At 36.9% G+C, this 23,887-nt stretch overlaps 5 protein-coding genes across 6 annotated transcripts; 3 read left to right on the forward strand and 2 right to left on the reverse strand.

Moving 5' to 3' along the window:
- Nucleotides 1-5,913: 5,913 nt before the first annotated feature.
- LOC103440753 (ethylene-responsive transcription factor ERF003) lies at nt 5,914-7,012 on the reverse strand. The gene is made up of 2 exons (XM_008379452.4): nt 6,829-7,012; nt 5,914-6,730 (listed from the first exon to the last, which is right to left on the reverse strand). The coding sequence occupies exons 1-2, from the start codon at nt 6,909-6,911 to the stop codon at nt 6,274-6,276; spliced, it is 540 nt and encodes a 179-aa protein (XP_008377674.1). The 5' UTR covers nt 6,912-7,012; the 3' UTR covers nt 5,914-6,273.
- A 5,621-nt stretch (nt 7,013-12,633) lies between these two features.
- LOC103440854 (homogentisate phytyltransferase 1, chloroplastic-like) lies at nt 12,634-16,295 on the forward strand. Its single transcript, XM_008379557.4, has 12 exons — nt 12,634-13,320; nt 13,823-14,145; nt 14,254-14,337; nt 14,416-14,490; nt 14,584-14,667; nt 14,799-14,888; nt 14,998-15,099; nt 15,209-15,304; nt 15,487-15,558; nt 15,674-15,769; nt 15,905-16,009; nt 16,104-16,295. Exons 1-12 carry the CDS (start codon nt 13,278-13,280, stop codon nt 16,143-16,145), a joined length of 1,212 nt encoding a protein of 403 aa, XP_008377779.3. The 5' UTR covers nt 12,634-13,277; the 3' UTR covers nt 16,146-16,295.
- Nucleotides 16,296-16,842: 547 nt separating this feature from the next.
- LOC103440752 (large ribosomal subunit protein eL39z/eL39x) lies at nt 16,843-17,680 on the forward strand. The gene is made up of 3 exons (XM_008379451.3): nt 16,843-16,983; nt 17,115-17,218; nt 17,350-17,680. The coding sequence occupies exons 1-3, from the start codon at nt 16,981-16,983 to the stop codon at nt 17,396-17,398; spliced, it is 156 nt and encodes a 51-aa protein (XP_008377673.1). The 5' UTR covers nt 16,843-16,980; the 3' UTR covers nt 17,399-17,680.
- A 1,171-nt stretch (nt 17,681-18,851) lies between these two features.
- On the forward strand, nt 18,852-22,783 carry LOC103440751 (aspartate aminotransferase, chloroplastic). 2 transcript variants are annotated; one of them, XM_008379450.4, is made up of 12 exons: nt 18,852-19,052; nt 19,279-19,350; nt 20,036-20,107; nt 20,203-20,397; nt 20,559-20,597; nt 20,685-20,774; nt 20,870-20,978; nt 21,066-21,175; nt 21,385-21,528; nt 21,654-21,820; nt 22,072-22,336; nt 22,431-22,783. In XM_008379450.4, exons 2-12 carry the CDS (start codon nt 19,279-19,281, stop codon nt 22,560-22,562), a joined length of 1,395 nt encoding a protein of 464 aa, XP_008377672.2. In that variant the 5' UTR covers nt 18,852-19,052; the 3' UTR covers nt 22,563-22,783. The 2 variants fall into 2 exon arrangements, with proteins under 2 accessions (XP_008377672.2, XP_017189416.2); XM_017333927.3 differs by having other exon boundaries at nt 18,949-19,153.
- Nucleotides 22,726-23,716, reverse strand: LOC103440750 (uncharacterized). Its single transcript, XM_008379449.4, has 2 exons — nt 23,284-23,716; nt 22,726-23,158 (listed from the first exon to the last, which is right to left on the reverse strand). The coding sequence occupies exons 1-2, from the start codon at nt 23,456-23,458 to the stop codon at nt 22,899-22,901; spliced, it is 435 nt and encodes a 144-aa protein (XP_008377671.3). The 5' UTR covers nt 23,459-23,716; the 3' UTR covers nt 22,726-22,898.
- Nucleotides 23,717-23,887: the final 171 nt, after the last annotated feature.

Consider the following 23,887-nt stretch of genomic DNA (forward strand, 5'->3'; position numbering starts at 1 on the left):
TCACACTTAATCTCGCACTAGCACCTTAGCTAGTACTTTTAGTAGTTTGCTTTTTATTCACTCGTATTTCTCTATATCAATTTTGCTTCCGCACCGTGCACATGGTTATGTCACTCTCATGTGACGGATAGCACGCCCTGACTTAGGTCGGGGTGTGTCACTTGCTCTTACAATGCATGGCTTTATTAGGTCAGACTTCTATCCTTCGATATAAGATAATCAATCTCCATACTACGTCAATATTTTCAAACGTTCGGTTTTGTTTTTCCAGATCCTTCTTCCAATAACAAAACTGGATGACATGTTCGATCAAGCACTGTAACACTTTGACAAATTAGGTAATATATAGTTGACGAACCTCCACATGTGAAGTATCCAGATTCAGCCCTTCTTCTTAAGCATTCTCAAAGCTGCTAGATTATGTCCGAATTAATTTGGTGAAACCTTTGACTGGCCCATCGCCTACTCAACAGATAATTACGTGAATAAATGACAAAATAATTAATTAACAGAGATGATTAGTAGTGCTTGAGGCTGAGATTATCATGCCATATATTTATCTCATTGGATTAGTTTAAAGAGTAAGTGCGGTTAGCGCCATGTGGATATGTCAACAACTTATTTAAACATGCACAGCTGCACTTGCCCAGCCATGTGAACATTAATTGGATGGGGAAACAAGAAGAAATGAAGAAGGAGACATATACCTAATGTCATAGAAATGATCAAATTCAGTATGTGACGATTATGAGCTGCCACGTTTACAAAAATGATTGCGATATCATAATTGTAATATGTTTAACTTACTCTTTATAATATGACTGGACAAGGAGTTCATATACCTTGCTAATGTGATAGAAATAATCAAATTCAGTATGTGTCAATTAAGTGTTGCCACATTTACGAAAATTATTGGGATATCAAAACTGTTATATGTTTATCTCACGCTTTATACTATGAGATGAGTGGATAACAAGTTGATATACCTAATGTGATAGAAATAATCAAATTCAGTATGTGCGGATTAGGTGCTATGACATTTTTATGAAAATTATTATGATATCAGAACTGTAATCTATTTAACTCACACTTTATAATATGAGGGAAGAGTTCACAATCACTTAAGATAACAAGTTTACATTTTATGGTTAATAATCAATTTATATATTATAATAGAATAAACCAATTATACTACGTGATGGCGTTTCAATACAATATGAGTTATGTGCTTGAAAATAGGTTCAAAGTATTTTGGCTTCGCAGGGAGAGTCGGCCACCCACCAAACCTCTCACTTCCAGACTTTTCTCACTCCCTACTCCCTTACAACAAAGCAATTTGCCTTTTGGATATTTTTGCATGCTTTGCACTTGATCCAAGAGGCACCTAAAAGGCTAAAATAAATGATAATTCCTATTAATTAGAAAGAAAACTGAAATAATCGATTACTTGTAAATTTTAGTGTTGGGTCACGAAACGATTGAGCACCAAATATGATTGTCTCTTCCAAAAACTATTCCTTCATGAGATTCTATACACCACCATGATTGGATACACCATCATTTGTTTGACTGCTTTTGCTTCTGATCAAGATCTTTCCTTTGACTCTTGTAGTCCTCTCTCTCTCTCTCTCTCTTCTGGTGTGAAATTCAAGTGAATGCCTCTGTTCTGTTCTCCAAAATGCAAGTTTGATCATTGCGGTCACACAAATTCCGTACGTGGCATGTTTTTACCAAAACCCTAATCAGTTGGTTTTCTGGAAGAAAGAACAGAAGAATTACTGCTTAATTAATCCATCGTTTTCTACTTTTTACCTGGACAAATGCTATGTAACGTGCAATAACGATGAAAAAGTTCAGAGCCAAAACCCGTCCATTTCAATATCTAATCAGGTTATCAGATCAATCTTCAGTAAAAGAAGCGCTTGTCGTCTAAATGGGAATTTTCCCAGAAAACAAAATGATTTGTTCTTGTTCAACTGGTAATTTCGCAACATGGTCAATATGGGGAGAAAATCACAATGAGATAGTCACTGAGATGGTATTTTAAGTTAATTACGCTCTTATGCGTTTTAACTTTCTCATATGTTAGTGCATGATTGATTTAAAATATCGTTATAGTTGTATTCGATGCACGGGGAATTTGAGGAAATGGGGAAAGTAGTTTTAGTTCAGGTGGAAAATTGATCATGGTCCCCAGGAGAGGTCTCAAGTTTCAAACAATTGATGATGGTGAACTCACTAACTTTGGTCATTATTTAAGCACTTTGATCAAAAGTTAAAAACCATATAATGAGAGTAAACAACTTTAGTTTTTGATGGTTGTGGGGAGCAAAATCAATTCCCAAACAGGTGAACAATCATGAAGTTTTCACTGATAGAGATGGGACACCAAAAACTCAAAACTAGCAACACACATGCATTTTGTTGCACAAATTAAACAAAAAAAGTCGGAATTCCCTTTTTTTTTTTTAATCCTAGTAAATATTATAATTTTTTTTAACAATTGATATTATCTACGTTAAGAATGAGGGGGATGAACTTAGCCTCACAATTCGCTAGTAATAATGTGATTTAAATTCATCTTTGGCCAAAATTGAATATAAGATCTCTCACTTACAAGTGAAGAGGAATACCACTAGACCGTAGTATTAAGCGGCAATAAGTATAATTAAGATGAACGTATTTAGCTACAAGCACTCAAATTAGGGTTGGACTAGGGATAAAAGAAAAAAAACCATTAGGGCTAAACTGGGTTTCAAAATTGTCACATTCCGACTCGGGCCTCCATCACATCCCCGGGCTCGACTCCACCGTAGCACGATATTGTCTGTTTTGGCCTCCGACCACACCCTCACTATTTTGTTTATGGGAACTCCGACGAGAACTTCCCAGCGGGTCACCCATCATGGGATTGCTTTCGCGTGAACTCGCTTAACTTCAGAGTTCTGACGGAACCCGTAGCACGATATTGTCCGTTTTGGGCCCTGACCACGCCCTCACGATTTTGTTTCTGAGAACTCACACGAGAACTTTTCAGTGGGTCACCCATCATGAGATTGCTCTCGAGTGAACTCGCTTAACTTTGGAGTTCCGACGAAGTTCAAAGCCAATGAGCTCCCAAGATGCCTCGTGCTAGGTAGAGATCGGAATATACATATAAGGCTTATAGGATCCACTCCCCTGGGCGATGTGGGATGTTACAATCCACCCCCTTAAGAGCCCGATGTCCTTTTCGGCACACATCCGGCCAGAGATTAGCTCTAATACCAAATTGTCACATCCCGACCCGGGCCCCCACCACATCCCGGGCTCGACTCCACCGTAGCACGATATTGTCCGCTTTTGGCCCCGACCACGCCCTCACGGTTTTGTTTCTGGGAACTCACACGAGAACTTCCTAGTGGGTCACCCATCATGGGATTGCTCTCGCGCTAATTCGCTTAACTTCGGAGTTCCAACGGAACTCGAAACTAGTGAGCTCCCAAAAGGTCTCGTGCTAGGTAGAGATATGAATGTACATATAAGGCTTACAATCCACTCCCCTGGACGTTGTGAGATGTTACAAAAATACTTAGGGAGTGGTTGAATTGTTTTTTGTTTATCCAAATAAGGGTTTTTTTTTTATTTTTGTATCAATGATATTTTACATTAATTTATTTATTTAAACTAGAAAAAGAGAGATTCAAACTTGAATATAAAGGAGATATCACATTGTTTTATCTAACTTTAAGTATTCAGAAGTTTGCGTTTATATAAATAACTAAGGTTAGACATAGTACGAAATCATATGAATTTAAATAAAAATAAAATAAAATAAAACCAAGTTTACTTGTCCCCTGCCTATGCTTAAAGTATCTTCACCATAGAAACATCATAATCCGAACCGTTCATTCTCATTATCATTGTCTAAAGATCATATATGGGAAAAATTATTCAATTTGGAGATCGTTTAGCCATTCATATGCAACAAACAAATGAAAGATTCATTATGAGGATACTCCTTGTTATAAAAACCGTCAATTAGTTTGACACGAATGAAAGACTAAACGATCTCTAAATTGAATGATTTTTCTCATAAATGATCCTTTGATGATGACAAAGAGAATGAACAGTTTAGATTATGGTGTTCGTAAGGTGAAGATACGTTAGTCATAAGTGGGGGACAAATAGGTTCTCCTCTGGGTGGAACGCGAACATTATTATTCTCTTTGAAATTGAAATGAAAAGGCTTGAAAAACCGAATATTCTCTTCTTCATATTATGCCTATGTCTCAACTAACCTAGCTAGATAACATTCTACAAAAGGAACTTGAAAATAACAGCAGTATAGAATCTAGAGATAGCTATAGCAAAAGTTACTGAATTATAGTTACTTGATCTCATAAGCGTGATAGCGATCATTCTCCAATGGTTGCAATCACCTAATTTGAGAGATTTCTAACTATGTCTATAATTATTATCACATAATTTCTTATGTTTTTTATGGTAACACCAGGCGTTTATATGTGATTTATAATTAAACTTTCTGTTCATAGTAAGTCACTATGTTATTTCCAAATTCATGAAACGAATGTTGGAAAAACTTTACATATTGTGCTTCCAAATTAGTCACTTCCCAGTTTATTCTCTAAAGTCTAAATGGGAACGACGTACCTACACTTTTTAAATGTTATTGTGTCATTCCGGACAAATAGTATAATGTCATGCATTTTAACTTTGTCACATAGCGTTATATCATTGGTTCAAAACTCACGGTGACATCCCAGTGTGCATGAGGGAAGTCTCGCTTCTTGTGAAGGGCTCCTTATATATACACCAAATTTTTGGTGGATTCAAATAGCAAGCTATGACAAAAGTGTGTCCAAAATGGGTAAATCGCCAACAAAAATGCTGCTCATAAGTCATAAGTTGTTTTTGCTAGGGTTCATAAGTCAGAAGCAAAAATATGATATAAACCCAGAAACCCGTTTTAGTCCCATCAGTTATCAGAAGATTGAAATTTTACGTAAGGGTCGAAATTTTTAAGGTTTTACACGCACTATTTTAATTCTTTTTGCCTCGTAAATTTTAACATAAAGAAGCAACAAAACCATGTGTTGTCGGAAGTGCCTAATTTTAAGCATTACTTTTCACCTGCTCAATGTGATCCTTTTTGGATGAGATTACAGTCCCGTGAGCGCACTAGCACAGCATTGAGCAATTTTATTATTTATTTTCTTCGAAAGATATAAGGTGCAGAAGCAGCGGCGAAATTAGAATTTTGGGTTATGATTTCGACTTAAAAAACTTTATTAGCCCATTTAGTTGACCATCTGGTATTAATATGTCGATACTTGCCAACATTTATTGAAGATTTATGTCAACAATTACTATGATATGTAGAAGCTTGTCAATGGTGGCTACAATAAACTGTAAAGTAATGTTGAAAATTGCCAAAACTTGTTAACTGAGGCATTTCATCGAGCATTTGAAACGTACAGTAGAGTCGCACACAAGAAGACAGGAAAGAAAGATAGAGATGATAAAAAAACACATACAAATGTACATGGCATTTTTTAAGTTGTTGGGAGCATGGATAACCAATGATCCCATATTGGCTCCACAACTGTGTAGAAGAAATAATAGTCTAGGTATCACGTGATTAGAAATACAAAGGCATGATTTTACTCATCCGGTGACACGAGGTTTTCCCTTTTCATGTGGACATTGAGAGTGATATTTGTATGTACAGGGAATTCTAATTAGTTAAATTTACCGCAGTCACTTTTTTATGATCTTCGAATTTTCCATGTACTTTCAAATAAAAGGAGTGGCTGATTAAAAACATCAGTTCTGTAACTTTCAGAAGAAACCCAAATCACTTGCGCTTATTGCGGAGAAGATGAACTGGAAACAACTAAAAACCATGAATAATTAAGCATAATAATAATAATAATAATAATAATAATAATATCATACATGATAATAATGTACACATAGCATCATCAAAGGGTTACTTGGTAGTCCTAATGGGGTTCTAAGCTAATAATGCAGCTGAGGACTACAATTTCTAGCAAAGTTTGAGAAAATTGGGTTAAATCTGCTGAATGAGTTTGCATTGGCAGAGAAAGAAATAAAGGGCTCTAAATCAAGGCTCTCGATCGGGTCGGAGTTTTTGAAATGATTCTAATCAGTAACGTGCATGAATTGATTAACGAGATTTTCACGGTTCCTTGTACTAATCCAGCGAGACCACTGCCAGGCGAACCGGCGGGCGGAGTAAAGAAGTACACTTTAGGTAGCTTGTGGTGGCAAAACAGAGCATAATTCAATGGAACCGTAATGCAGCAACTCCTCAATCATCTGCTCAATGTGATCATCTTCAAGTGGCTTGAACTGCTGGCTGCTGCTCTCTACTTTTACTTCCCTCACAACCCAATTTTCCTCGGCTACTGGTTGATGAATTTCCGGTTTGATATCCGGCATTTTCGCGCCCGATGACGCTAAAGCTTGCGGCTTTTTTGGCTCTTGCAGTGAAGTTTTGGTCATCTGGAGTGAAGCCATGTAGCATCTGTGCAGTTTTGCTGTCAAAGTTGCCGAGAGAAGTTTCGAGGCCGAGGACTGAGACGCATTCGGGTTATAAGGGAAGTTTGTTCTTGCTCTAGGCCCGCACATTAGCCTCGCCGCCTCGTCGTAAGCCCTCGCTGCGTCTTCCGCTGTTTCGAACGTTCCCAGCCAAATTCTAGTCTTCCTGCACAAGCAAAGAAACAAAAACGTTTCGTTTAGTTTCCAAGTCGCAATGCCGAAACGCGAACGTAAAAACAGTGATGTTTTGAAGGGTGGGCTTACAATAAAGGGTGGCGGATTTCGGAGACCCAAGAGCCCCAGTGCCTTTGTCGGACGCCTCGATATCGCTGTTGGGGTCTCGCCATTGCTGTGCAAAAGAAACGTTTCTTTTAGAAAGTGTGTGAAAATGCATCAGAGAAGAAATGGTAAGTGAAGTTTGAGGGGAGAGATTGGTTTTTGTAGTTGGGGCTTGGCTTGTCTGACAGATACAAGGACTTTGGAGGCTCTCTCTCTCTCTCTCTCTCTAAGGACTTGGGGTCCCACCAGAATTTGTAGTCTAGGGTTCTTTTTTCTCTGTATATTATCAGTTAACAGTTGGATTATACTTTTGCTGCAAACTGGGATGATTTTTGAATAAATATTTGAGGGGAAATTTTCAAACTGGACCAACTCAGTTCACATGGCTTTGATATTATTTTTTGGTTTCAGAAATATTGTAATATTGTAAATTGGATTAGATTATAATTCTGTTGCCTTTTTGGACCTTCTATTCCTCAAGAAAATCCAAGGTCATAGTCCCCACAGATTCTTCATGTGAGTTTGGTGTAAGCAGACAACAAAATTCATACATATATATTTTTACATGTATACAAATAATTACAGTGTAACTCCTTTTTTTATGGTTGTGAACTTTAAAATATTAATTATTGTAAGATTATTTTTTTCAAGGAATCTTGGAGTTTGAGTTTCATGTATGTTTTGATAGTAAAAAATGATATTCTTATTGTTTATTTGTAACATCTTTCTAATAGAAATAGAACCTACATGTAGTGGTGGACTCTATTTCTATTGGAGAAATGATACGAATGATGCTACAAATAGATGGTAAGTGTAACACTATTATTTGATAATAGGTAATGCTAGGGAAGCAAACTATTTAACCAAAATTTTATAAATTATATGACGTGGTTGTTGATAATTGAATTATTACTTAACTGTTGATTACCATGTCTATTTTCGATTCGTGACACATCACATGACTTACAAAATTCGTCTAAAGATCTGGTCTACCAAGCTTTATTCTTTTCTTTTTTTAACAGATGATAGTATCTACAATAAGAAGATGAGAAAATATGGTCTAAGCCTCGCAACTCTTTGATAATATAAAGTTGCAAAAGCTTGGAAGTGATTGCTTACATGCAATGATCAAAACTGATAGGTTTTGCATGCTCTGTTTTTGGAGGGTAAACAGTAAAAACATTGGTACCACAATACGACTGGGTCAAATCTTCGCATGTGACACCCAGATTAAAGATTCATGAACCAAAATAATTATCCTGTAGCCGATTTTAGAACATGAGAATCTAACGCAACACGCCCGACTGGTTTGCTTTGATAGCATGTTCGAGTGTGAAAATCTAACCAAAAATCAATTGATATCAAACGTGTAACAATCTCAATTTGCGCAACGATATATTTCGTCGCTATTTCAAAGATCGATTTGCCGTAAGAGAGGGCCAACTTGATATTTTGTCATGTGATTTGTTGTACCCTCCTGAATCCTCGTTGAAATTTTTTAGAACTTACGGTGATGACGCTTGCAAAACAGGGGAGATTGTTGGAACCATCTACAAAATATGGTGTGCTACTTCATAAGTGGTATTGGGATACATATATATATATATATATATATATATATATATATATGGAATAATTCCATGACACAACTTATTTTTACAATTTTTAACACAAGTTGTTGTAGAGTCCATTTCTTAATTATTTCAACGATCTGAACCGTTTATTTTTTAGGTCTTTCCTCAAAGATTATGTCTGCCACAATCACCGAAATATGAAAGCCATATGATAGTTGGATTAAGGGTTTAATGTTTTTTTTTTAAACTGAATTCGTCAATTTTCTTCACTACAATTGAATCTCTTATGGTTTTAGATTTGTCTAATATTTTACAATGATGATCTTTAATTATGTTTTAAAAGATAAACTATTCATATAATTAAAATACATTACAGAATGAACTCACAAAAACTTGCGTCACAAGTTGTGTAAAACAAGTAGTGGTGTTTTCGGAGCAGGCAAACCCAATGTGTTGGTGTTTTTGGGTTGCTCTAAAACCTGGATTCTCCATGCTCGGATGCAGGGAAAGGCTTGTGGCTTGTGACATAAGCAGCTATAACTGCTGTTTAGAGATTTCTTCCAGGTTTTCTGCAAAAGTATCAGAGGATTAATTTGTGTAAGGTATTAATTTAACTTGATTTTTGTGAGGAGTATTATTTTCCATGCTTCTCGAGGAGTATTATTTTCCATGCCTCTCTCTCTCTCTCTCTCTCTCTCTCTCTCTCTCTCTCTCTTAAGTTGCTGCAGCTATTTGTGACTTTTGGTTTCCTTTTTTGGAGGCATCAGGAGTGAGCATGCCTATTGGAAACCACTTTCCACTTTACTTGCAGTTTCTGGTTACAATTTTGTGGCATCCCAATTAGTGTTTGTCAAGACCTTTGGCATTTCCACGCGGACGGTGGAAGCGATAACGTAGTGTTATCGTTAGACAAACTCTAATAGCTGTGGTTTGCCATTAGTTGTCATTCTTATAAAAAATAAAATAAAAAAATTAAATAAAAAAAAACCTAAATTTGTAATCCAGAAAATTTAGGTTTTAACTCAAAAGCAACTTTTCTCTTCCAAAGTTTTAGGGTTAAATTTTAGTCTGGAATTATTAAAAAATAAATTTAGACTAAATGTTTTTTTTTATAACTTTTTTTAAAAAGTAAAATTTATAAACATTATCTTAATTTATTTTTATGAACATTTTAACCTAAAAATATTTAGATTTCGATAAATAAATAAAACATTAAAAAGACTTCAATTTTGAGTGATTATTTCAATAATTTTTCTTTAAATTGTTTTAGACGTTGAAGTTTGGATCATTAGATCTTTTTTTTATCCTTAGATTTGATCATCTTTGATCTTACAAATTAGATTTAATGTATTTATAAATTATATTTAAAATACAAGTTTGAATCTGGACCATTAGATTAACCAACGACCCAATCTTTACAGCCGTCATATTACAACATAATCGTTGGGATGGTATACGGTAGCAGACAAAGCTGTCAGCATCATTGATGCCAGCCGTTAACCTGACTTATTTTTTGGGCTAAATCTACCCAAATTTTATGTTTTATTCCAAACCCAAACTTAAGTTTTAATTCAACCATTAGAGTTGGTCCTAGACATTCAAATCGTGTTGATCGGTTTAGTCTCATGGTAAAACTTACTTTAGTAGTATGATTAGCTTTATCCACAATAACAATATGGATTAACCAAAAGAGGAGTGTCAAAAACAGCGAATCTTGTCTGCTATGTAAATTCAACAAATATGATTCATCAGAGCAAGACTTCACATGCCTACGAGACTGATTCCAGTAGGCATTTCGGTCGCAAAAATCGACACCACGTACACAAGTAAACGCAAAAGCATAAAGATCATACTATTTGTTTGATTTCGCTCGCCGATATATAGGCTTTTAAAGATTTTTCACCGTAACGAATTTCCTCGATCGGATTTCGAAAAGAAGAAAGAAGACAAGACATTTAGTGAAAAGAGCAAGAAAAAGAAGGGCAGGAGGTGACAGGAGCAAAGACAAAAGAACAAACAGCATGTTAGCATGAATCTTTGTCACAAATCATCCTGGTTTACAGCTAAACCTTTGGCTTGATTTTTTTATTTTTTTTATTTTTTTATTTATTTCAATTAACGCGGGAAAGAGGCGGGACCCAGATAATAAGCGCGTGATGTGGGACCCGCGATGGTATAACACGAAAGTGGGTGACGGGAGACGAAGGAAAAACTGGAAACCTTCCCTTCCCCCCACGGTTTTTGTGGCCCATGACACGGTCCGGTCCATTCATGTCAATTTGTCAATTTGTCAGTTTTGGACCAACCCTCTCCGAGTCACATGCAAACATAAGTTTTTTAATTAGTTTTTTTTAACAAACGATAGCGTTTAATCCGGTGAACATTATTCTAAAGGTTAAGAAAATGTTAATGCATTGAATTTAATCAAGGGAAATCATAATCCTCCTTCCAGACAAGACAAAAAATTGATACGTGTACGAAGAATTTATTAAATGGTTTTATGTATATATGTTAGAGTGTGATTATTAATTAAGTTCGTAACCAAAGATAGATTGAGTGTTTATTGAAAGGTTACTTACTTCAAATGAGGTAAGTGGTTCGATCGAGGTGAAAATGAATGTGTATAAGATCATCTACTAACTTAATTAATCTAATTACTGATTTTCGTATTTCATAACGAATTGTAGTGTGGGAGTCACATGTTTTTTATTCTGTATGTATTAGTAACCTAAACACAAGGACGACATTTCACATTCTTACATGCCCACTGATGTATGATGTGGGGTACGTATGGCTGTTAGGCTGGCATATTGGATTAACATACTCTAGTATCACGAAAGAAATTGAAGTTTCATATTAAAACCAATTGGCTAATGACAATCGCAACAATAATCCAATTCTTTACATGCACAAACAAGTGCTTAATTTTTCAATGTGAGATAACACTCTATATCTGAACCGTCTATCTTTTAGGCCTTCCCTCAATGATTATGTTTACACAAAATCAACCAAATTTGAAACTATATGACCGTTGGATTAAGAGTTTAGAGTTTTTTTTTTTTTTTTAAACCGTATTCGTACATTTTCTCCCCTAAAAATAAATGTCTTAATTGTTTTGGATTTGTCTAATTTTTTGCAAGGATGATGTATGAATGATGCTCTAGAAGATAGACGGTTCATATCGTTAAAATATATTACCAAGTGGATCTCTAAAAATTGTGTAAAAAATGTGGTGTCACAAAACCGCCTCCTATATTATCAGTTAATTCGTGTATGAATCCCAAACATCAAATATGTCATGTGGTTTGGTAGTTGGTAACCAGCTTTGCATCCCCACATTTATGATGTACTATGCTAACCAATAGCCCTATATACTTGAAACATTACTAGTTTCTTTGTTTTGTTTTGTTTTGTGGTTTGGTTTGGATACAAATAACATGCATCAAGTCTTCGACGCGGTTTTTGTGATTGTGATAGGTATAAATGTGTGTCGTCCAGCTCCAGATTTCGCCCGCATCCCATGGGATTTTTGCCCCACTGTCTTCTTGCTTCATTTCAAACTTTGAACGACAACCTCATCACAACGTATTACTCATTGGTATGCAACATTGCAACGAAAATGACATATATGTCCGTGCCCCTGTTTGCAGCATCAAAAACTGAGCTTTCTAACCAATCTAGCACCGTGTTGTTGATTGGATTATTACCGCAGATTCAAACCCGAGATATCAGGTAAGGAGATTCAAGTATAAAACCTCAAGTGAAGGGTCTCTGTTTGAGGCCCTGAACACGATCCGGGCAATGTTGCAAGCCCACAAAAATTAGTCAAGCTCAAGCACATGTTGTTGGCGTGCTGTGTGAGTTGCGTAGAAGGAGAGTTGAGAGGCTCGGCTACCATGCATGCATATGGTTCAATTCAGTAGAAACTTACATGATGTCAATCGATCAATAGAATAGGAAAGTTATTCAACCATCAAATATCAGTCCCTTTCGAAGCCATGTGCCGCACAAATTATGCAAAATTAACATTCCTATAATGAACTACCCTTTCATTTAAACCCTTATTACAAAAAATGAAATTTGGTTGGTCGGATAAGTTTTTCAGAGCAATCATCAAGAAATATTATATATATAATTTTTGAAAAAAAATTGAGATTCCTTTCCTTAAAGGGCCTATATATGTATATGTATATATATATTTTTTGGCAATATATACTCTAAATGTATGACATATTAACCATGCTATAACTTTTGAATTAATAACATTTTTAAAAGGTGACTAGCTGATGGCTTCGTCACGGCAATCTACTCTTTCGAGACCACCATTGTGTGATTCACTAGTGCCAGAAATCAAACCTACTACGTGCCGTGTGACATACAAACCTGAAATTCGTCCCCAATCCAAAACTTTCTTTGATTTTAGACAAAGTTGTACTCCATGTTGAGTGTGACCGCTTCTTTGGGTTTGGTAGTTACAAATGTTTAGGCTTTATAGTTATAGGCCTCCATGTCAGAATTACGCAGATTCAAGTTTGGGCTTATTTGCTTCACAGACTGCGCTTTGAAATTGCAGATTAAGCCCGACAAGAATACAATTTGGCCCAAAACAAAACTCATGTTAAAGTGCAACGTAAGTACGTTTGGAAGGTCAAACAATCATTTATCTTTTTTTCGGTAAATAATTATTGAGGAGCTAAACAGGCAAAATCTCTCGGTTTTTAATACTTTCAAATGTCAGCACAGATTACAACCATCAAAACATTTTTACCATTTTGAACCAAAAAAATGGAGATTAATTGTTTGAATACATTTATCATTTTTTTGTCAATCTGATTGGAAGTGCAAAGAGGAGGCAGAGAGATGCTTCAGTACAAGTCTCCACGTTCATGGTCTTGTCCTCATGGTTAGTTTCCGTCTCTTTTATCTGATAAAAAAATAAAAAATGATTTTCGCAGGCTTTGTTTAAAGCTCTTATTTGATTCTCGGTCACTTTATTCAATTTAAAAGTAAAAAATAAACAAAAATGTGTACGAGTCGATGATCAAACTTTTCTTGATTTACTTTTACCAAGTGGGATTTGGAGAGAAGTAAAACAGTTGAATAAGCAAACAAGTGGTAAGCACATTTCTCTCCGGTTCTCAACTGTAGTGGTTAACTTTTGATTTTTTTTGAATTTTTTTTTATATATTGACAAATCTCTAAAGATTATCTGTTCAGCAAAATTTGGAGTTCGTTTCGCAAATAATTTTTTATATTATATTATATTATTATTATTTTTTTGCTGTAAATACATATACATGCAGATGCAGGAACTAGTTCTAATCTCCTGGTTGATTTTCTTTACTTTTTTTATTTGATATAATGATATTTTATCGTTTGAAATTATCGTAACTGCGTAATGCCAGTTCAAGTGGCAGTACTGAAGCTAACACATTGCAACTTAACCAAGAACAAGAAGCCATTCGCGCGATGTTGTTCCGGATCAACGATATTATCTGTTCCCACAAATGCAAATCCAAATTGTGATCAGAAGAAGATCACAGTCGCCACCAGAAACCGTGGTAAAAGATTCAAGAAATGGTATTGCCTACCTATTTCATTTGAAAATGGCTACGCATCAGAAAAACCAGAGAGTGGTGATGAATTTCTGACTCGCTTTCAAGCTGGCCTTAGTAAACAATGGGATGCCTTTCGTCGATTTTGTCGTCCTCACACTGTAATTGGCACTGTGAGTTCCACATATACGTACATTTCCTCTCATTTATCAATATAATCACACTTGGATATCGAACAATTGCAAGCTTCACGAATTCATCTTGTTTGGTTTTCTTTTCAGGTTATAGGAATATCGTCGGTCTCTGTTCTTCCATTAGAAAATGTTACTGACCTGTCCACTGCATTTTTTGTAGGACTGTTGAAGGTAAAAAATTCAATATATGTATACATATATATATTTATATGTTACATTTTTTCCCCAAATGATCATATCTTTCTGCAGGCATTGGTGCCCTCAATACTAATGAACATTTATGTGGTGGGATTGAATCAATTGTATGACGTCGAAATAGACAAGGTATATCGTTCATTCATATAATAATGGAGTTTCTAACACGGTGAAAATCTTAGTATATAGTGTTGATTTTGTATTCTTTTGCTTGGTGCTCAGGTTAACAAACCCGAACTCCCGCTTGCTTCGGGTGAATTCTCCATGGGGGCTGGGATCACAATTGTTTCCACAGTTCTGCTGATGGTAATTGACTGGCAGATACATCTACCATGTCTTATTTCTTGTTGTCATGTGGACCGTAGACGTAGGCATATACAAGCTTTTCCAATTTTTTCTTACCATCTGATAATTTTTTTTTTCTGTTAATTTTCAAGAGTTTTGCAATGGGATTTATGTTCAAGTCTCCGCCGCTGTTTTCTGCGCTTGTGATTAGTTTTCTTCTCGGAACGGCTTATTCCGTTGAGGTGAGTTACTTATGCTTGCTCATATAATCTCTTACTGGCTTCTGAAGAATAAAATGTGACCATCAAACCAATCAACATCTGAATTTCTCTGTCTCTCTGGCTTGAGTAGCTTCCCTTGCTTAGGTGGAAGAGGCATGCATTTCTTGCAGCTACTTGCATCCTAATCGTGAGGGCTATCGTTGTCCAGCTTGCTTTCTACGTGCACATCCAGGTATACATGCATAAAATGGTGACTCGATCCGAATGAAACAGGTTACGTACATGTAGTTGTTAATTTGTCATCCATCGGCGTTGAAGAAGTTAATTGTTTGTATTTACAGAAATATGTCCTCGGTAGACCAGTTATACTTACAAGATCACTGGCGTTTGCGGTGTTTTTCATGTGCATCTTCTCCTCCGTCATTGCTCTATTCAAGGTTAGACCTGCTGCAACTTAACTAATTACTGTAACAGATTTAATCATATATAACGAAAACAGCAATGCGGTTAATTATAGCTCAAGTGATTCAGAGCATTCAAACCTTACAACCGATATACTATCTTCGACTGGAACAATCGTAGTTACGAATTTACATTTTGCTTGGCATTTTTTTTAAAGGATATACCAGATGTGGATGGTGATAGAGATTTTGGCATTCAATCATTCAGTGTTAGCCTTGGGCAAGAGAAGGTTACTGAATTTCGTTAATGTGTTTATTTTTTTATTTTATTTTCTAGGGCATATTGTGTAATTCTCAGTTGAAACAATGAAGTCAAAACCTGAAGTATATTTCCTTCTTTTGCAGGTATATTGGGTATGCGTAAATATGCTGTTAATGGCATACGGTGCTGCCTTGGCCATAGGAGCTTCTTCCTCATTCTTGCCATGCAAGCTTTTCACTGTACGTCTGCATGTCTAACTTACGAGAGATAACGTACATGGCACCGGTACAACGTCGCGTCCCCGTGTCATGTACGTTGCTCTCCTATCCTACCTATTTTTATTTACTGTTTTACTGATATGGCTAGAATTGCAGATAATAGGGCACAGTGCACTCGCTTCCCTTCTGTGGATTCGAGCTCGGTCCGTCGACATAGCCAATAAAGCGTCACTCACTTCGTTTTACTTGTTCATCTGGAAGGTTGAATGATTTCTTGATCTCGTTTTTTCGTAATCTAAATATATACAAGGTTTTGTTTGTATAACGCTAAACTTAATACTGTTGTCGAATGCAGCTGTTTTATGCCGAGTACTTCCTCATTCCCTTCGTACGCTGAGTGGTGAAGACTTTTGGTAGCGACCATGCTCCTCCGCTGCTACTTTTTCCTTTAGCGAAGAGAAATTTACTAATAACGATTGATTTGGAATACTGCTAGAATGACGTTTACTAGATTCTCTAGTTGTATGCCGACTCCCATTTCCATGCATTTGAATCTTGTTAGTTTTTGTTGTGTTTGGCTCGATCCTCAATTCAAATGCGCAAATGCTACAAAATGCATATGTGAATTAGATCAGTTATTGATTTTTTCCTTTGCATCCAAGTTTGAATATCTTTAATAAAGTCGAGTATTCTTAATATGGTATCATCAAATGTAAAATAAGGGATCGTTTGAAAGTGCTTTTAAGATAATTGAAAACAATTTTGAAGAAAGTGCTTTTGAAACTAATCCTTTGTAAAAGTACAACTATATCCTAAAAAATCACTCGAAGCGTTTCCTATAAGAAGCACAAAATTGATGCTTCAGAAAGCAGATCAAGTACTTTTGAACCAAAAATCATTTCACCAAAAGCACATTCAGTCATTTGAAAAGTACTTCTAAATGAGCTTTAAGATTGTGACGAAGAATAACGTTTGACAACCGAGTTGATCCAATTAACCCATACGAACCTTCCGGGACATTGGGCTTGAATTCCTTGTAATCTGGGCCTTGAAACCAACATTCACAGAGACGGTGGTTTTGGTTTGGGCCACAAATTATAGAATTCCATTTTTACCCTTCCCTTGTATCAAAACTGAAATAGCGCCGGTTTTCGCCATTCTTCGCGCTGTTAGGGTTTTCGCTGTTTTGCTCTCTGCTGTAAACTTCGCGGCGGATCTCCAAGCTCGCAAAAATGGTGACTTCCCCTCTCTCTCTCTCCTCTCTCTCTCTCTCTCTCTCTCTCTCGCTCTCTAACTCCTATTAATGGAAAATGATTGAGTTTCTGACGAGTTTTTTTTGTTTTTTTTTTTTGGTAAATATGCGCAGCCGTCGCACAAGAGCTTCATGATCAAGAAGAAGCTGGCGAAGAAGATGAGGCAGAACAGGCCCATCCCTCACTGGATCCGTATGAGGACCGACAACACCATCAGGTCCATAAATACTTCTCCATTTACTCTAATTTTCGTTTAATTGTTTCTTAATTTTCTCTTAATTTTGATTTGGTTCTTGATCGGTTCCCAGATGCTTATAATTTTTCGGTTCTTTCCGTGTTGTGGATCAGGTACAATGCGAAACGCAGGCACTGGCGCCGCACCAAGCTCGGATTCTGAGGTGCTTTGCTCCCAAATTTTCAATGGCAATTTTGCATATTTTGTGTTTTTGATTTAGGGGTTTTAGTTTTTGGTTGTGACCTTCTTGAGTATCCATCGAGTTGTAAGAACTCATAAGAGTCTTTAGATCTCAGAAGTGCTTTTATCTTCCCCTTTTTAAATTTCAGAAGTGCTTTTAGCTTCCCCTTGAATTCTCGATTAAATCTATCTGCTGGAGAATCTTGTTTTCCTTTTCCTTGTGTTCTGTGAACTTGGTATATACAAGAAGTGCTTGATTGGTAATTTGGTAATTAGTGTTGGATCGGAGTGGATAAATATAAAATTCAAGGTAGGCTGTTGAATTTCCTTTTAATTTCCCGAATTCGGGATTAGAAAGAATAAATTTCCTTCACCACGACTAATCGCATTTTAATCTTCTCCCAATGAAAATCATTCGCCTCTCGCTTTAACATACCTTGAATTCATGTTGCCTACAAGTATCCGATCCTAAATATCGAAATTTTGTAGTTAAATTTATTCATTTTCTTTCCAAAGAGTCAGGTACAAAATCATATTTGATTCCAAAAGCACTTGAATTGTTTTTTAAAGATTCGTTGTTGTCATTTTATTAAGGATTGATTTTAAAAATATTTTTATTAAAAACGCTTTTATTATTTTAAAAATATTTCGAAGGGCGCGGAAGTGGAAATGATTATGTATTTGATGGTTGTCAGAATTATAACGAAGGGGTTTGTTGTTTAATGTAAGAGAAGGGACGTTGAAAGATCAATTTGTAATGGTGAAGTCTTTCATTAAAATAACGATATTAGAAGTAGGAGATTTATGCTAATTGAGCTCGCTATTTATAGATATTGAACTTAACTTATGATCTACAAACGTGAAATACTATCAGAGGCATTTTAATCTCCTTCTAATCATTATCATGAATTTTACGCGTCGGAAATTGAGCTCATATTGTGCTGTGTAAAATTCTGTCCCCTAGCATTTCAACCTCCTTGGGCATTTTCTCGTGTGTTTTGGAGTGTGATATTTAATCTTAAGAGAAAATTGTAGTAATAGTCTCTTAATTTTAATCCGAATAATAATCTTTCACTTAAAAATCTATTGTTATTGGTACCTTAAGTTATCAAAACGTGCATGTATGGTCATTTTTGTCAACTCCGTTACAATTTTCATCAAAATGAGTCACATGCTGCGCACGTGGAGCTGAATTAAGGAACAAATATGGAAAACCAAATGAGAAAATTATAGTAACGATTTCTAAATCTTAATTCAATTGGAGAAATGATCACTCAATTTTAACCTAAACCCTAAACCTAATTGTAGCATGATCTCGCAATTTTACCTAATTGTAGCAATAGTTATTTCAACACAATCCTAAAGTCCGACAGAGTTGGACGAAAGGACTAACGTCTTGATGAGTAAATAAACTAATGATGACGATAACAATTTTGAAGTGACGTAGTGAAGTTCCGTTCCTACCCACACAACAATAACGATTCCAAATATATAACGGCAAAAAATCTCACCCTGATTCGCTCGCAAATCCAAAACCCACTTAACCCAGCCAATAGAAGCAAACCAACGAAAGATCACCTCGCTCAAACAGCCCAGTCATCCTCTTCGTGTTCATCGCCCTCCTCTTTCTCTCTCGGTGAGTTCTCCTAATCGCTCGCATTTTAACTTAATCTCATCGTCTTCCTGGATTCCAACCACATCCGATTATACTCAATTGTTTTAATCCGCCTGAATCTGGTTAATCACATCTTAATCATCATCTCTTTAGCTCTTGATTTGCTCCTGGATCACGTAATTAATCAATTTTTTTGGCTCATCAATTTTTCTGGTGTATGTTATCTTATCTCGATTGCTGAATTCAGATGGCTTCAGCGATGCTGTCCTTAGCTTCCGTCTCGCCGTCGGCTTCTCTGTCCCATCACGAGACTCCCAAGGTACTACCGCTCTTTTAATCGTTTCGTAATTAATTCCGATTTTCGTCTTCTTCTTTGATCTTACTGTTTGGTTGCCGAGAAAATGTTAAGTTTCCGGGAAGAGCAAATTGTAGCAATGCTCCCTCAATTTTAATCAATTTGGAGCAATGGCCCATAAATTAAAAATCAATTACCATTGGTTCCTCCATCAAAATGTGTAGCTATGGTCATTTTCGTTAAAATTTTGTCCAAATGAATTATGTTAGAAGGGCCGTTGCTGCAATTGGGGTCCATCAACTCATCAAAACGTGTAGCTATGGTTCCTTTCGTTAACTTCGTCTAAATTTTGTCAAAATGAGTTATGTTGGAGTGACCATTGCTATAATTAGGTTTAAGTTGAGAGATCATTGCTCCAATTGGGTTCAAGTTGAGGGATCATTTCTCGAGTTGAATTAAAGTTGAGGAACCAATGGTAATAGATTTTTAGTTGACGGACCATAACTACACGTTTTGATGGGTTAAGAAATCAATGGTAATGAATTTTTAGTTGAGGGACCATTGTTCCAATTGAGTTAAAATTAAGGGGTCATTGCTACAATTTGCTCTTTCCGGGAAAACTGAGATGGTGTGTGATTTTGTTCTCGGAATCTCGGAAATCGAAATTGAAATCGAAGTACTGAACGTGTTTAGTGTGTATTTTGAACAGGGGAAGTTGAAGCTTGGGAGTACTTCTTGGAGCTTGAACAAGGAAAGAAACTGTCTATTTGCGAAGACAGAGGTATGTGCTGTGAGCTGCTATGGCTATTTTGTGGGCATTTATCGACTTTTTGCTTTGACGTTGATGCTAATGCGGTGGTGTTTTGGTTTCTGTAGTCTTTTGGTAGGGTATCTATGGTAGCTGCCGTGAATGTCTCTAAATTCGAGGGTGTAACGATGGCCCCACCTGATCCAATTCTCGGAGTGTCTGAAGCATTCAAGGCTAGCACAAACGAGTCAAAGCTCAACCTTGGAGTTGGGGCATATCGAACGGAAGATCTTCAGCCATACGTGCTTGATGTTGTTAAGAAGGTCAGATCGCTATCCTCCACAAAATACAAAAATCTTTTGCTAACGAGTTATGAGATTCCACTTGATACTCCTAGGAATCGAAAGCTAATTATTGTACTTGTTTTTGTTCTTGCTGTTCAATCTGACATTCCGATTCAAAGCGACATGATTTGCTTTTGTAGGCAGAGAATCTTATGATTGAGAGGGGGGAAAACAAAGAGGTAAGCATACTCAACAATGTAACTGATCTGAATTTTTTCTTCGTAAAATTAAGATTTACTAACTTCAATATATTTACAATCATGTAGTACCTCCCAATAGAAGGTTTGGCAGCGTTCAACAAAGTGACTGCAGAGTTATTATTTGGAGCAGACAACCCAGTAATAAAGCAACAGAGAGTAAGCAAGAAATCGGAACTCATAAAATAAATCATACAGTACATCTCTTTGATCTTATCTCGGTCTATTAATTTTTTATTTTTCATTTTTTGAAGCTAGCAACTGTCCAAGGTCTATCAGGAACTGGTTCTCTTCGCCTTGCTGGGGCTTTTATCGAACGATATTTTCCAGGGGCAAAAGTTTTAATATCATCTCCAACCTGGGGTCTGTATTATCACTTCTGTATTATTATAAGACTGTCTCAAGATTACTAATTTGTCATGTCTCAAGTCTAACATAATTGTATTGCAGGTAATCACAAAAACATTTTTAACGACTCTAGAGTTCCATGGTCAGAGTACCGATACTATGATCCAAAAACAGTTGGTTTGGATTTCGAGGGGATGATAGCAGACATAAAGGTAAGATAGCTTTGTGCAGGAATTGTGTAACCATGTACATATACGTTGTAGTTTTGGATTTTTGGAATCGGTACGCTCATTGATGCTAGGCTCTGGATCTTGAGCAGACATGTTTTTCAATAACTACAATTGCGATGTGTTTATATCTTCTCTATCTCTGTCTGCTGTTCTGGAGTAACCACTAATTTGTATACCGTTCTATCTTGTAGGCAGCACCTGAAGGATCTTTTGTGTTGCTTCATGGCTGTGCTCACAACCCTACCGGCATAGATCCAACCCCCGAACAGTGGGAAAAAATTGCTGATGTCATTCAAGAAAAAAACCATATCCCCTTTTTTGATGTTGCATACCAGGTATTTACAGAAATGGAAATGATAATATAGAATCTTAAGAATCAAAGTTTTGATGTTATATTTCGTATTAATTTTCATTCGTTTATTCATAAATGAACTTATGTTGATATGGTATCGTGCTGTAGGGATTTGCTAGTGGAAGCTTGGATACTGATGCAGCATCTGTCAGATTGTTTGCTGCACGTGGTCTAGAGCTTCTGGTTGCTCAGTCATACAGTAAAAACCTTGGGCTCTATGCAGAAAGAATTGGAGCAATCAATGTTGTCTGCGCATCATCTGATGCAGCAACAAGGTATAATAACCATCAATATGCATAAACGTCACTCATAATGCATAATTTTCCAAGTAACAAAGTTGCTTAATCTTATTTGAGGTTTTAATTTAATGGCTTGGGTATAATCTAAGTTCCTGTAAGTGGTTACAGTATTGTGGTTATTTGAGTCTATGATCGTAATCACTTCTGCTAGGAGTACATTGACATATCCGTTGCGACTCGTGCCTGAGTTTTTGGGATGTGCTAGTGATTAAAGCTTTTATGCTCAGGGTAAAGAGCCAATTGAAGAGGATCGCTCGACCTATGTACTCAAATCCTCCAATCCACGGTGCTAGAATTGTGGCCAATGTAGTTGGAGATCCAGCACTCTTCAACGAGTGGAAAGCAGAGATGGAGATGATGGCTGGAAGGATAAAGGGCGTGAGACAAAAACTATACGATAACCTGACTGCAACAGATAAGAGTGGAAAGGATTGGTCATTTATACTTAAGCAGATCGGCATGTTTTCATTCACCGGCTTAAACAAAGCTCAGGTAAATCCTCATTCTTTAAGTCCTGTGATTTGATCTTTATTTCTCTGCACAGCTCCTAGATTTAAACTGGTCTCCTTCCGATTTGTCTGGTCAGACCGAAAACATGACAAACAAGTGGCATGTATACATGACAAAGGACGGGAGGATTTCCCTGGCAGGATTATCTTTGGCGAAATGTGAATACCTCTCGGATGACATCATTGATTCGTACCACAATGTTAGTTGAAGCAACTTTGACTAAGCTGGCATACAAGTCCGAACGAGGCGTAGAAAATTTTGGTGAGCCTGATAATTAAACAGTTATTACCATACTTGACTGAGATCTTGTAAAATAAGCATCTGCAGAATCGGGGCCATCTCCGGGTCATAAATCGAAGACATAACAGAGATTGTAATACTTATGTCCGTACGAAGTTCATATCGTTGGAAACATTTATTTGAACAAAATACTCATGGTCCTGACTCCGTTTTTATTGAATACATATATCAAATCACACAAAAACAGCAAAATTAAAGCACTGCTTCTTCCCTGGCCCGAGGCCTAGCTCGTCCCTGGCATCGACTATAGCTGCCAGTGTGGCCATGGCACGGCGAAGAACTTCATCATCCCCTGTTTGCAGTGAGACCTGTTGGCTCCCTGACTGCAAGCAAAGTAGTGTGGCCGCCACTGGTTCAGCACAAACTTAAACCCCTGGCCGCCTCCCTGCGTAGCTTTTGCCACCAGCTTTGCCCTACGGAAATCACATGTTATGTAGCTCCACAGGTCCGGCAGCAAGTACACGTCATGAGCGCCGGCGTTGCTTGGTGCACTGTACTTGAAAACTGCACATCAAAAAAATGGAAAATATATGACACACATTGTGAATAGCTGGAATTTTCTCTAACGCAAGATAGTTGCGGGATGTAAGTAACTGGTTTGATCGGCGCAATACGTCCGGTTGACTTACCTAGCGTGTCCTTGATGTAATATGGGCCATTTTTGAGAGTCCAGTCAGTGTAGTTGAAGCCGAAACGCCAACCTTGAGAGCCTCCTACGACGACAGTTTTGGCTTGGCAAACCGCCAACAAAGAGACAGCTACGGCAATCAAAACAACGCCTTGTGAAGAGAAACTGAAACCCATGTTTGAATTCCTGAATAGGGGAGGGAGATTAGAGAAATGTAATTAAGGTGGAATTTGTGACTAATGAGATTGAGGTGATGGGGGGTTTGAGCAGATTGGTGGGTTTATATAGTACATTTTGGTCATATGTTATGAAGCAAGTCGGCCGGAAAATCGCCTTCTTTTCTCACTAGAGTTGGGTATAAAGTGGCAAAAAAAGGTGCAGAGATTTTGAGGGAGTTCTAAATTAACATTTTTGTTGATATAAAATGTAAGATTTGTCAAATATTTTGTGGTGGCTTTTGGTTTTCTCCTAATGCCAATGTCGTTTTCAACCATTTAGAGTTGGTAGGATGGGATAACCAAGAGGGGGGAGGGTGTCAAAATGTTGACGAGTGGGCTTGTGGTTAGAATTTTGGCCAAACTCCACTCAGAGGGAGAAAAACATGT

The sequence above is a fragment of the Malus domestica genome, chromosome 08 (assembly GCF_042453785.1).
Source record: "Malus domestica chromosome 08, GDT2T_hap1".
In the NCBI taxonomy this organism is placed as follows: domain Eukaryota; kingdom Viridiplantae; phylum Streptophyta; class Magnoliopsida; order Rosales; family Rosaceae; genus Malus; species Malus domestica.

Coding starts and splice junctions, on each gene's coding strand:
- LOC103440750 (XM_008379449.4), bottom strand. CDS start 23,458: ATGGGTTTCAGTTTCTCTTCACAAGGCGTTGTTTTGATTGCCGTAGCT. Junction 23,159..23,283: donor TTACATCAAGGACACGCTAG/GTAAGTCAACCG, acceptor TTTGATGTGCAG/TTTTCAAGTACAGTGCACCA.
- LOC103440752 (XM_008379451.3), top strand. Junction 17,219..17,349: donor AGGACCGACAACACCATCAG/GTCCATAAATAC, acceptor GTTGTGGATCAG/GTACAATGCGAAACGCAGGC.
- LOC103440751 (XM_008379450.4), top strand. CDS start 19,279: ATGGCTTCAGCGATGCTGTCCTTAGCTTCCGTCTCGCCGTCGGCTTCT. Junction 20,398..20,558: donor TGCTTGATGTTGTTAAGAAG/GTCAGATCGCTA, acceptor TTGCTTTTGTAG/GCAGAGAATCTTATGATTGA. Junction 22,337..22,430: donor CCGGCTTAAACAAAGCTCAG/GTAAATCCTCAT, acceptor TTGTCTGGTCAG/ACCGAAAACATGACAAACAA.
- LOC103440854 (XM_008379557.4), top strand. CDS start 13,278: ATGCTTCAGTACAAGTCTCCACGTTCATGGTCTTGTCCTCATG. Junction 14,668..14,798: donor TTTCCACAGTTCTGCTGATG/GTAATTGACTGG, acceptor TTAATTTTCAAG/AGTTTTGCAATGGGATTTAT. Junction 16,010..16,103: donor TTTACTTGTTCATCTGGAAG/GTTGAATGATTT, acceptor TGTCGAATGCAG/CTGTTTTATGCCGAGTACTT.
- LOC103440753 (XM_008379452.4), bottom strand. CDS start 6,911: ATGGCGAGACCCCAACAGCGATATCGAGGCGTCCGACAAAGGCACTGG. Junction 6,731..6,828: donor GAAATCCGCCACCCTTTATT/GTAAGCCCACCC, acceptor TTGCTTGTGCAG/GAAGACTAGAATTTGGCTGG.